This window comes from Bubalus kerabau, chromosome 9 (genome assembly GCF_029407905.1).
Source record: "Bubalus kerabau isolate K-KA32 ecotype Philippines breed swamp buffalo chromosome 9, PCC_UOA_SB_1v2, whole genome shotgun sequence".
Classification (NCBI taxonomy): Eukaryota; Metazoa; Chordata; class Mammalia; order Artiodactyla; family Bovidae; genus Bubalus; species Bubalus kerabau.
Genome location: NC_073632.1, coordinates 74,144,783 through 74,158,983, shown reverse-complemented (window position 1 = coordinate 74,158,983; position 14,201 = coordinate 74,144,783). Strand labels below are relative to the sequence as shown.

The following is a 14,201-nucleotide window of genomic DNA, read 5'->3' as shown; positions in this document are numbered from 1 at the left end:
AGAAAATAGATGTATATTGATCCAGTCAGATAACTCTAGGTTTATCTATAGATAAATAGATAGAGATGGACAGACAAACAGATAATAGATACAGAATAACAGTGAAATAACCATATCAAAATGAGAAAGAAAAGAAGGGGAAAAAAATGTGATTCACTCCACACAGATGCCCTTGAGTGCTATCTTATTTAAAGGGCTTTTTTTTAAGAATGTATTATGATATGTATTGGATATGTAATAGGAAATAATATTTCTTAAAACAGGTCAGTTACAGCAGCATAAGATCATTTGATCCTGCAGTTCCTGTGGCTGGACCTCCCCAGACTGTATCCAATTTATGGAACAGTACACACCATGTCTTCATGCATCTGCATCCTGGAACCACCTACCAGTTTTTCATAAGAGCCAGTACTGTCAAAGGTTTTGGACCAGCCACAGCCATCAATGTGACCACCAATATCTCAGGTATGAAATGAATAAAGTGCAAACAGAATTGGTTTGTAATAGCATATCCTAAAGAATCACAAATACACTGAGTGTAACTCACGTCATTTTTTGAATCTTTAATATAGTTAGTCATGATTGAAATCAAAAATTTATAAATTCTTTTTGTTTTTCCATGTTCATTTTTATTATAATTCTACGGAGCAAAACAATTCAGTACATGGATATTTGGTTTGAACTTTAAAACTTGGTTACAATCACTATATCTTGGGAACACATAATAATCAAGCTAAAGCTAATGAAATTTACGGTTAGTGTGGTTCCCAGGTGTACTTGAACTTTTAAGGTAATTTATCGTGATTTATCCCTTGAGTCCAGTAATTCTATCCTTTAGCAATTTAAAAACAATTTAAAGTGGAATTGAGGTATTGGAGGCATGATGCTTCTCAGTATGATTTATGCATATGTGTGTGTATGTATAGTACACATATGATATACATACATATGTAATAATACTCATATACATTTGTACTTATTTAATCTGTTTATTCTACTTCCTAAATAACTCCCAGATAACTTGCCTCTTTCTCATGTCACCATTTCTACCTTTCCATCTGGATTGTATTTAAAGCTATCATTGACATATCTTTCTAAGTAGCACTCTTGCCTTTAGACTTATCTTGCTCCTGTGTTTTTTTTTGTTTTTCTATTGATCTCTGTACAACATTTATTTCTTTCTTAATTTTTTTTCAAAATCTAATATATAATATTTACTGTATTATGCCTACTATGATATTTTTACATGATTAGCATTTGTGGCACTTCATTTTATGGCCCTTTTCATCCTTTTCTCCTATCCATGGGCTTCCCTGGTGGCTCAGAGGGTAAAGTGTCTGCCTGCAATGCAGGAGACCCGGGTTCAATCCCTGGGTTGGGAAGATGCCCTGGAGAAGGCGATGGCACCCACTCCAGTATTCTTGCCTGGAGAATCCCATGGACAGAGGAGCCTGGTGGGCTGCAGTCCACGGGGTCGCAAAGAGTCGGACACGACTGAGCGACTTCACTTTCACTCCTATCCATAAATCCAAAGTTCCAGTCACAGCAAACTATTGTATTGTCTGTGTCCTTTCATATAATGGTATCTTCATATATTCTGTTTTTTTATCTCTGGTATATTTTTCCCATGTTCTCTCTTTCTGATGAGCTTTTACTCTTCTTTTAATATTCAGCTCAAGCATTGCCTAAATAGTGAAGTCCTCTCTGTTTTATCTTCCAGGTTCCCAGCACTAGTTTAGAAGAGTGTGGTCCCCCAGCATCAACTTCAAATTAAAATGTCCTAGAAATGTACATTATCAGGTCCCTCCCCAGACTTTCTGAATCAGAAACTGTAGACAAATGGGACAGCATTCTGCATTTTTATTTTAAGAGCTCTCCAGAAGTTTCTGATCTCCCTAGTCTGAGAACCACTGTCTAATTAACTGTCTCCTATTTTGGTCACCTAAATTCTACTATAATTTTTTGGTGTTTACAAGACTGTCACTCTTGATAAATCTGAATCCCTACTTTTAACTCTATAAATGTCAAAAACCATGCTTCATTTACTTCTATATTTATAGCACTTCTTGTAAAGTTTGACACATAGTAAGTATTCAGTAAATGTTCAATGAGTGAATGCAATACTTTAAACTTTTTATTAGATACCATTTGTTCATAGTTTTTCTAGTAATGTACATATTTCACTGGTCATATCCTCCCTTAAACGTCTTTCTGCATGGAAACGATCAAAAGCCATTTAAAGTTATTCACCCAGTTCAGGATTAGGAAGCCTCCTTACCCCCCAAAATTATCAAATATTTTGAAAAAATTTAGATTTCTTCTTTTTAAGAATCTGGCAACGAGGGCACTAATTCTTGGTAATTAACAGCTGAAGTGCTCATTTCCGTTCAGCATACTTTCTAGATATGTCTCTATTGTGACCACAATGGTGAAAGTGATCAAGATCAATGATAGGTCATTCCACAACCTTTAGATCGAAGCAGCACCACCTCCCCAGGCAGCCTTTTACCTAAGTTCCTGCCATTTCTGTCTCCACATCTCCATGTGCAACTCCATAACCAGAACTCCCCAGAGTCTATGCTATTAACACCTTCCTCCCATCCCATCAATGCTGGTTTCAAGATCTCAGGAACCTAGAAATGAAAACATCTTCATAAAATGTTTGGAGTGTGTGTCACAAGTTGCCAGATTATAATTTAAAATTTAACAAGTCTTCTTATCTTCTGCTGCTTTAGGTTCTCAAAGTTAACATTCAGTGGCATTTGTTAAGGTACAGTTTAATTTTAAGCATTGAATTGATTTTTTCCTTCATTCAGTTCAGTCTCTCAGTCGCCTGTCCGACTCTTTGTGACCCCATAGACTGCAGCACACCAGGCCTCCCTGTCCATGACTAACTTCTGGAATTTACTCAAACTCATGCCCATTGAGTTGGTGATGCCATCCAACCATCTCATCCTCTGTCATCCCCTTCTTCTCCCACCTTCAATCTTTCCCAGCATCAGGGTCTTTTCAAATGAGTCAGCTCTTCGCATCAGGTGCCCAAAGTATTGGCGCTTCAGCTTCAGCATCAGTCCTTCCAATGAAAATTCAGGACTGATTTCCTTTAGGATGGACTGGCTGGATTAGGATCATTTATTCAATTTGAACTATGATGTATTCTTGTTTATTGATTGAAACTTTTCCCCTCATTGATCATTTATCAGCTCCAACTTTACCTGACTATGAAGGAGTTGATGCCTCTCTCAATGAAACTGCGACCACGATAACAGTCTTGTTGAGGCCAGCACAGGCGAAAGGTGCACCTATCAGGTAAGAGGGGAAAACCATAGTCAGAGGGAAAACAACCAGGAGAACAGATGTTTTCTCACAGCCATTCAGCAGCCAATATAGTGGTTCATCTTTAAGAGACATTCATTTGACAGCTAGTATCAGAATGGTTTTATTTTTGTTTTGTTTGTGTTTGTTTTTTCTTTTGGTCAAACCTATGAAGAGATTTTTAAGAGTAAAATTCTAAGGGGATTTTGAGATATTCATGAACTGAACCATTCACCTCTCTGTACTGTTTAAGAGTGTTGTTCTTTGAATTTTTTCTTTCTCTAGCCCCATTTCATTTCCCTTCCTCTATTGGTATCTGTGGTATACAAGCTTTGAAGGTATTTGTCAAGAATAGAATGAGAAAATAACCCCTGTCCATTGTATTAAATCTGTTATGAATAATTCCACATGAGTGAAATTATTGATTGAATAACAATATAGATTACATAATAATAATATATTTTCATAAATATGATTGAAAAATAGGAAGCTTTGAGGAAATAAAAGGAGAATAGTTAAAATGAACGTGGCTTATGTAACCTTTTAATTCCTAAATTGTTGCTTATCAGAAATTTCATAGTAAATATTAAAATTCAATTTGCCATTTAACTTAACTATCTAGTATTAAAACCTCCCACATATTATCCTCATCTTGAAGAAATTATGAGCCATGTTAGTTTCATGGATTGAGTGAAATTATTTTAATGATTTTAATTCCTGTGTATTTGTAATTAGATAAATGTACAAAACTTTAGTAGGTTTCCATTTGAAACTTGTAGATTTGTTGGGTACTTTTGTTTATATCCTTTTCTGGAGAAATAAATCAAGGCACAGAAATCATTGCAGGTATATCATAATTGAGTCATCTCAAGTTGTTTACATATTCATAAAAAATTAATCTTTGTTCTGTGCATTATATGACACGCTTGACCTTATGGGCACATATTAACCATGTAAATAATCCTGTATCACTGGAAAGGCAGAAATATTTTTGTTAATTAAAAAAAAATATATTGATAAAGGAACCTGAGTCCATAAAGGAAACTCTTACCTCATGTCTGGCTAAAAGTCACAGTAATACCACAGCAGAGAAAAAAGAGATGATCGGATACATTTGTAATAGAAACACTTGTGAGGCACTGAATACTTGAAAATGCAAAGTCTATAATACTCTTCATGAATGAGTGATCTGTGAGGAACTCTGATTTCTGATCCAAAGAAGAAAGAGAAAATGTCTGCATTCAACATCTTTTACTATTGACAAGTAATCAGAGTTATTCACATCTTCTACCTGTGATAAAATTTACTTTATACTTGTTCAGTTCTACTACTGTTGTTTAAATGAGCTGCCAGGTACTTGGATTTATCTCTTTAGAGTTGTATTTGAGTGAACTCAGCTCTACTTAATGTAAGTTGCACACACAGTATATTATTATTATTATACAATAGTGCCACATAATGTAGCCTAAGCTCTTTATTAATTTAATCAAATTATTATACAAATATTAATTGACCATGTATTATGTGCAAGGCACTGTGCTAAGCATTGTAAACCAAAGTAAAACAATCGCAACAGAGCACAGACCTTTGCCCAGATTTGTCATAGACAATCTGTGTCTGCAATGAGAGGGGTCTTCATCCTTGTAAATCCTTTGCTCATAGTTGGTGCTCAAGAACTTTGTTGAATTTGTGAATATATTATTGATAATATGTTTCTAAGTCACAAGTCTTTCTTTGACTTTATTTGCATTTACTTACCATTATATGTGCATTATATTTGTGAACAAATAATGTATACCCCAGAGAAAAGTCTTGTCCTAAATAATGCAGAACTTAGTATCACCAACCACTTTGTTCTTCAGTATTCATTAAGAGTGTGTCCATACACTAAAGTAAAATTTGTATAGTGCAGTTCTAACAAGTGTGATTCTTTGACAAAATTAATTTTTGAATATATAATTATTCTAATGGGCTTCCCTGGTGGCTGAGACAGTAAAGAATTTGCCTGCAATGCAGGAGACCTAGGTTCAGTCACTGGGTTGGGAAAATCCCCTGGAGAAGAGAATGGCCACCCACTCCAGTATTTTTGCCTAGAGAATCCCATGGACAGAGGAGCCTGGTGGTCTACAGTCCACTGGGTCACAAAAATTCGGACACAAATGAACGACAAGCACAATCATTCTAAAGCTTGAAAGTTGCTGCTTGACTTAACTAGTCCTTTGAATCTCCTCACCAACTTTTTGAGATCTAGCCTTAAAACTGTCATTACTTGACAATCATTACCATGATTAAAAATTAATATTACCAACATTTGGAATCATTTCCCTAGAATGCACAATTTAATTTTTTCTAAAGCATTTTATATATTTCTGAAATGAATTCAGATTTTAACCTGAGTAGATATAATTATAAATTAGAATTCATAGAATGTCCCAGTTATTAAAAGACTGACCCAATGTAGCTGTGTTTTCAAATAATGAAAATAGCAGTGAAATGTTGCAGAAGCACAAGAGAAGAGTCCCTCAGTGCTGAATTCAGTTTGTTGTAAGATGTAATAAATGAATGTGTGTTTTATCACACCTTTTTCCAAATATAAGCTCAGCCAGTTTTAAGCTGGCAAGAAACTATCTATTCTAAGGTATAACTAAATGTTTATTTTGTAGGTTAAACCTATTCTTGCATTTTAGAACATTAAGTACCATATATTTTAAGTTAGATAATTAGGACATAGTCATGAAATGCCATCAAAACCATCATTTTCCCCACAATTATATTAGAAAAAGAAATTATCTGCTGCTCAGTGATAGCTTAATGGGCTTCCCAGGTGGTGCCAGTGGTAAAAATCCCGCCTGCCAGTGCAGGGGGCATAAGAGATGTGGATTTGATCCCTGGGTCAGGAAGATCCTCCGGAGGAGGGCATGGCAACCCACTGCAGTATCCTTGCCTGGAGAGTCATGGACAGAGGAGCCTGGCAGGCTACAGTCCATGGGGTCACAAAGAGTCAGACAGAACTGAAGTGGCTTAGCACTCAAGATAGCTTAACAGGAATACAGATCAAAATACAGAACTGGGTTTAGCTGGAGTTCAAACCTTATATATTAGAGTTACTCCCTGGGTCAGTTGGTCACATATGCACAAGTTGAAACATTATGACTACCCTCTTCATTCATCTGCAGAATATTTCATTTCATCCCAGAATTTTAAAGAGATTAAATAATTGCACCTGAATTTTCTCACCAGTGTCACACAAGAAAACTTATTTGAATTCCAGATAAAAATGCTTTGAAATTTAAGCAAAGATGGAAATAGCACTTTTCCCCCATTTTATGAGTACACAGGTCTTATGGTCCAAATAAAATCAAATAGATGTTGTTTTAACTTAATGTTTATTTTGCAAATGTTTAGGTAACTATGGTGACACAAGTTTGAATTGGATCATGTGTATTTGAAGGTAGTGAGAGCAAGATGGAGATATAAGAATGTGGTAAGGTATTAACCCCAGTATAATGAGTACAGATTTTGACAGTGGGAGAGCATCACATAATTTTGACAAAATGGAATGTTAGAGAAGTGTAGTTAATGTTCAAAGTGGTGTTTGAGCAAAATATCAGCAGTATTGAAAATAATTCTCTTTTGCCTTCTCCATGGACGCTCATGGTGTATAGAGAATATTCAAAAAATAACTGATTGAATGGGTGGCTAGATAGGTGGGTGCCTAGATTACATGATGGAGAAAGGAAGGCAAGGAAACTAGGCCAGTAACATGATCATAAATTTATCAATACTTCCCTAATGATGGAAGCAATTGAGAGGAGAAGAAATCGTATATTGCAAGGGAGCTAGAACATGATTTAAAATAAAATTTGTTAACATTAATGCCAACGTTTTGAGCTTTGTTGATTCTTAAACTAGTAGTTCCTCTTACAGAAATAGGAAAGTCGTGAGAGATCTGCTTTGCATGGTTAAGAAGTGAAGAGATGGGGAGCAGGAAATGTAATGGACATCAAAATGATAATTATGTAAAGCGACTATACTCCAATAAAAATTAGTTTAAAATATGGTAATTAAGCCTTTACTCTAAAAAAAAAAAAAGCCTTTACTCTGTGGATTATCAGAATGTTGGCACTGGGGCAGTCAATAGGAATGATGGTGGCTATGAGATCTGGGAGGTTTGTTGGTTAGAGGAATTGTAAAATATTGGAGCTAGGGAATTTCTCCCAAAGCTTTAAGGAGACATTTTCAATTAAAAAATGAGGAAGTATACATTGTATACTTTGTGACTTGGTATCACCTAGAAATCATACAAGCTAAAACTTAAATCAGAATCACAGAGGGTTTACTTACTAATGGGTTAAAAAAAAAATCCATGGAAGGCAAAGGTGACTTTGCGTTCATATTCAACATTTTTAAGCGTTAAATCAGGAAGAATATCTACCATGTCTATCATATAATTGCTTTGAGTTAATGGCAAAAATCCCTATAAAGTCTTACAGCTGAAGGGAAGTTGTATGAAAGAAGTCATTATTTAGCCTCCTAAAAAACTAAAAATGATGCCATACCGATGTTTAATCAAATTAAAGTATAGTATAATGAAATCATCCTTAGTTTTTTACCATAAAGAAATCATATTTTGAGTGTTGAGTAAAGATTCATGATGTCAATATATTGACTTTAACCTAATTATAGAAATATTTTTAAGCACGATACTGGATGCTTGGGGCTGGTGCACTGGGACGACCCAGAGGGATGGAATGGGGAGGGAGGAGGGAGGAGGGTTCAGGATGGGGAACACATGTATACCTGTGGCGGATTCATTTTGATATTTGGCAAATCTAATACAGTTATGTAAAGTTTAAAAATAAAATAAAATTAAAAAAAAAAAAATAAATAAATAAATAAAATGTAATTAAGAAGAATGGGGAAATATGAAATATAGGAAGAGTGAATAAAATTATTCATGTGGCTTTGGAATATTTAAAATTGCCAGAGTACTAAACTCAAGTAATATTTAGATCTAGCTAGACTTAAGTACCATTAGGTAATTAGACACCACAAGAATGAAAGAGCATAGGCCAATTTCATGTAATCAGTCAAATAACTTTTAATTTGATTTCTTATTTCTTACTTTCTGCCCTTTAATTAATTTGTAGTGATAAATAAGTATCAGGGAAAAAACAACTTTAGAAAAATGAGGAGTATATGGTTAAAGAACAGCCTACTCAGACAAATTGAACAAGGAAGATAAGAAAATTTATTTTAAAAATGAACTTTATAATTTTAGTTTGGAGCTCCATCTCAAGTTCATTGAGATCTTTCCCAAAGAGCAGACTTGTCTTCTCTTATTCCTCTCCAACATCAGCAGTTTGCTTTTGTTCTTAATAGATCTGAAGAGACAAGCTGTCGTTTGTGAAGTTCTTTAATTTGGATTGTACAACCTGTGTCAGTTTAATAGAATTAGTTAAGACTGAATGTTCACTAGATGTTCTGGATTTTTCTAGAGATGTGGGCTAATTACCAAGGAATTTATTTTTAAAGATTAAGTTAAAGATTAACAAGGTTGGGTAATTATCAATATTGTCCATTAGGACAAGAATATAAGGTTAGATTTATTCGAGTAGTGTGCATATGCAAGTTTATTCGTATATATGAGTGTATTCATAGGATATACAGATGTATAACATACAAATATGGATTCTAAATTGAAAATAAGCAGAAAAAGAAAAGACTAGGCTTGCTTAACATAACATATGTCAGCTATGATCTTCTCTCTCTCGCTCTCCAAGGGCTATGCTTATGTTTCCCCGTATTTTAAAATTGACAAGTGCCTGCTCCACATACCCCTCAGAGAGCATGTATCTTGTCAATAGCATTCCTTGGAGCTTAGAGACCCAACTTGGCAGAGGTATACGGAAATAATTTCAAATAACATAGAATTCTGCCTTAGTTACTTTCTCAAATCTCAATTTCTGACATTAGTACCATTTCTGTCCTATTTCTAAAGGAAAGGAGATTGATACCAACCTGCCTATTTCTTAGCACAGTTTTAATGGAAAATGGGAACTTAAATAATTAGGAGGAAAAGAAAATCTTTAATATACAAATCTCCTTTCTCTTAATCTGTGCAACTTTCCTGTTTGTAAGTATGACGGAGTGTGTATTAAGTTAAACTTTTATACTTGATTCTAAACTAGCATAGAATTTAATGTTTATTGTCTTAGATGCAACTTTTATCTCTCTCTTTCTCTCTCCTTTATTTTTTGGAAGTTCATTAAAGAAAATGTTCTATTACTGCTGGCGATTCATTGAATAGCAACTATTTTCTCTATATAGAATGATCTAATTTGCCTGGAAACTCAAGATTCAAACATACAGCCCTACACACAGCTGATTTATTTTTAATTTATATGTGACCATAGTACTTTCATTGTCAGGAATTTAAATTACATATTGTCAGGAATTTAAATTACATATTTTTTACAAATTTATTATATATATATGTAATATACAATAAAACAATATATTAATAATGTCCATTTTCTCAGATGTACATTACCTTCAAATTTTGTACATTACCTAAAAAATGTATATTTTCCTAAAGAATGTCCTACAGAGAAAATTATTAATATACCAGTTTCAGAAATAGAATTAAAATTTTAATTAGTGGTGAGGTAGATATTTACTTTAAAGTTCAATTATTTTCTCTCCTTTCCTCTGTAAAAGACTAGCTATTAGAGAAAAGTTTTAAGACTTTTAAGAAAGGTATTAGAAGCTTTAGGTTTGAGATTTAATAGGCCAAATACCATCTGTTTCTACAATTTGTAACATTTTATTATTAACAACTCTAGAAGAAGGAGGCAGTCTATTTCAGTGGCGAGGACAGATTTCTGTCCATCTGTGCCCGTATTGCAGCATGTCACTTGTGCTTTAGATCTGCATAGCTCTGAGCCAGTGTTGATGCCATGGCAAGGTCAAGAGGTGGAGAAGCCTGTCAGCACATCCTGTCTCTAGCGTGATGACAACCACAAGCTGGTGCTTCAAGCCCCGCCCTGAGGCAGTCACTCTGTTGAGCCTTGGAGCGAGGCCTTCCACACTATGATTTCAAAGGAAAATGTTAACTTTAAACATTTTAAAATATCAGACAAAAAACTTAATGTATGATATGTCTCTGGTTAATGTCAGGTTCCTTATTAAGGGATCTCATCTCTCAACATTTAAAAATGTGCAGAGTTCTATGGTGATTTTTCTTTTCTTTTTTTTTTTTTCAGGTCCTTAGTGATTATATTGGGGTTGGGGGAAGCAGAATCCATGTGAAATGCTATTTTACTGCAAAAGAGCTTGAAAATCAGAATACAGGAGGTTAAGACTGACTTTGAAGACTGAAACATTGCATGTTGATATTAAACACCCCATTCCTTTTTTTGAGAAAGCTCAGTATCTAGAGTCTCTAATGGTGTGCTTTGTGTTTCCTTTTCTTTTTCCAAAAAGTGCCTATCAGATTGTTGTGGAGGAACTGCATCCCCACAGAACCAAGAGAGAAACCGGAGCCATGGAATGCTACCAGGTTCCTGTCACGTACCAAAATGCCATGAGTGGGGGTGCACCATACTACTTTGCTGCCGAACTGCCCCCAGGGAATCTTCCGGAACCTGCCCCATTCACAGTGGGCGATAACAGAACCTATCAGGGCTTTTGGAACCCCCCTTTGGCTCCACGCAAAGGATACAACATCTATTTCCAAGCCATGAGTAGTGTGGAGAAGGTGAGCGTCCTCCCAAGATTTTGCTTTTTCACTGCCCTGAGGATTAGCCACAGTCAAATTTTATAAATACTCAGTAACATTTGTCAGGGGAAGAAAAAAAAATGCAGTGTGTAGGGGGTGTTGTTTCTGTTCCTAGCAGCATGCACAGTTTGGGGCCTACTGTAGGGGTGGGGCTCCATGCCAGTTATATTGCACAGGATTCCTGTTTCCTAGTAACTGCTTCTCTTTGAGCCCTCTTCAGGAAAGCCCACAAGAGCAATTGTGAGTAAAATGATTTGAAAAGATGGGTGTACTATTGCCAGGCCTCCAGCCCCTGTAAACATAGGGCATTGTTCTGTCTTTTTTGCTCAATAGTGGCACACTTCAGGAGATTAAATTTACTGCAGGATAAACAGAATGCGTGTTCCACAGCAGGCTAATAAACCTTTATAAAGTTTTCAGGGGGTACAAGCCAAATAGTAAATAACTGGTAACAATCCTCTGATTACAAAGTAATAGGGCGCCTGTGGTATATCTGACAGAACCTAAACAGAAGGCAGCCTGGCGATGGCGGGATGCTGTGTGGTTAGAGAAGTCTGTTTTCCGTTCCCTGGCTGCCCCTCCTTTTCCCATTTTGGACACAGTTGTTTTTGAACAGTGCCACGGCTCCCAAATGAATATTGAAGAGGGAAACACAACAGGAAGTTAGAAACTACCAGCGGTTCCATATGTAGGGAAATAACCTGGGCTTTCATGTCTCATGCTGTTCTCCTGAAAGATTTTCTTTCTTAAAGCATATTTTATTTAATTTTTTTTTTGCAGGGAGGTATAGAAAAAAAATTGAGAATGGAAACCTTACAGCTTAAAATTCAATAGAAGAATGACAATTTTATGTACTTGGTAGCTATATAGGAAATTGTTGGGTTTGAGGAATTGAGTCCCTGAGACGGGTACCTGGGAGATGATGTGGAATATCCAATTGCAGCAGTCCTATTATATCCTGGAATCATTTCATTGCACGATGTAGTAATCTATTTGCATTTCTGTAAGGGATCGTGAGAACTTAGGGTATTGACTGGCTGCTTTTGAATGAAAACTTAATCTTTGTGCTTACTTGTATGGTTGGATTACAGTATAAGGAAAGGAAAATGTCCCAGCATCTTCTAAGATGTACTTCAAAGCCAGAGGCTGCTCATGATTAAAAATGCTCTTCTCATCTTCTAGTTTATTTTTATATAAGTAGGAGTCAGCTGCCTACTTTCCACCCACACATCATTCCGTACCACTGCCATGATGGGGCTGCTCAAATATGAGACAACCACAGAAGTTTTATTCCATTCTGGGTATAAAGTAGCATAGTTCTGTGTTTGGGTATTCATCTTTAGAGAGGTGAGAGATTCCAAATTAACTTTTGTAACTTGGTCTGTGGTATGAGAGAAGTGTTAATGAATGTCTGTTACTTATAAAGAATTTTCTCTGGCACTCTTTAAAAGCTTTGATATGAATTTTCTCTTCTAATTGTTAATATATCTACATGTGGTTTAACCAAAGTACAGAATAGCAATAGTATGTTTCACAATTATCTTGGAAAAAAAGTATTAAAATTGACATGGCTCCTACCAACAGAGACCGGTAATCCTGATGGAGTTAACAGCAATTGCTTTTAAGAAATCAAAATTCCTTTGAGCCTTTATGGTACTGTGAAACAGTTTCTTGGAGTGTACTGTGAAGGCTTCAGGTCACAGTTAAATAATAAAACTGCAGATTTTTATTTTTAATTATTAATTTTTCCCCTCAATGCTTTACTTTAATTTAAAAATAACAAATGCTTCAGAGGAAAATATATAAAGTCTTGGTTTATCTATCTATAAAACTACTCAAGATGGAGTTACATACACATCTTGAAAACAAATAGCCTCTGTCGTGTTCACCGCCTTTAACATCCTATCCAACCTCTTGGATTCAAGGATATATATTCAAAGATATAAACTGAATGAACTAAATTTTGGAGGAGCAAACTGCAGACCTTGAAGTGTGTTTCACCCTCCTAGTACCACTCCACAACATTTAAAAACAAAAGGAAGAGAAAAGATTTTTTAAATTCTGAAATGTCTTGTCCTTTCCCATTTCTCCTTCAACTTCCTGATCTCATCTGTCTAGCAAGAGGAAGAAAAATAATCCCACCAAGAAATATTTAACCCCTAACAGCTAAATAAAAAAAGAAAAAAGAGCAGATGAAACACACTGCAACTGTGATGCGATTTTATGACTTTCATCATTTAGCTCCTTAGTTGTGCCAGAATCAAAGCGAAACTGTCTAGTATTCAGCTTTGGTCTGAATCTACAGGTATGAAATGAGCAAGAAATTTATATTTGGGTCTGATTTGTATTAGCTTTGCAAATACATTTTTCTTTATGATCATTCAAAAAGTACAATAAATTCAAATAGAATGCTGGATTGTTTGTCCCAGCAAGATATCCTGTTTCATTACAAGGTAAACAGAGATACCTAAGTCTTTAGAAAATACTAGTGTTTTAAAGTTATTTTACATTTTTTAGAAATCTCTGTGAAAACATCTAAAAAATAGTGTCTTTAATGCTGTGATTCTATTCCTTGGAAACCTACTTTATAACCCCAGATTAATCTTCATACTAGTTGTAGTTTATGAAATAGGAAACATTACCTATAACTGACTATTTTCATTTTTTCATAACTGACTTTTTTTTATTCCGTCAGGAAACTAAAACCCAGTGTGTACGAATTGCTACCAAAGGTAAGAGGTTTGCTTTTTTTTTTTTTTCAAATTCCATTTGCCAACTTTCTAAAATGAAAGAGCTTTGTTCCCTGCTTCAGGGCTAATTAAATGTGGCACTTCTATTACAGAGTATTTGTAGTTGGGCCCAGGTAAACTGTCAGCCAAGGTTTTTGACTCACTTGGGTGTCTTTAACAAGTAATGGTGTGCTACTTTTTATCCCCTGGTACTTGACTGGAGGAATCCTGTTATGACAATAAGAAGGATTTAGAGAACTTCAGAAGGGTTTGTTTCTGCCATTTTAGTGTCTGAGAGGTCTTGTGCTGCTGATTAGCTGCTGATTAAAACCTCAGCAATATCTGCTCAAAACAGCAAATGTCTTATTTAACAACCT

General features: G+C 35.3%; 1 protein-coding gene across 4 annotated transcripts in view; it reads left to right on the top strand.

Annotated features, from left to right (window-relative positions):
• Positions 1 to 14,201, top strand: part of PTPRK (protein tyrosine phosphatase receptor type K) — a 635,100-nt gene that overhangs the window by 516,668 nt on the left and 104,231 nt on the right. For all 4 annotated transcript variants that reach the window (XM_055535594.1, XM_055535592.1, XM_055535593.1 and 1 more), the window contains exons 10-13: positions 264 to 465; positions 3,204 to 3,309; positions 10,801 to 11,074; positions 13,791 to 13,827. In XM_055535594.1, coding sequence (XP_055391569.1) covers positions 264 to 465; positions 3,204 to 3,309; positions 10,801 to 11,074; positions 13,791 to 13,827 — 619 coding nt within the window. The remainder of the gene's footprint in view (positions 1 to 263; positions 466 to 3,203; positions 3,310 to 10,800; positions 11,075 to 13,790; positions 13,828 to 14,201) is intronic.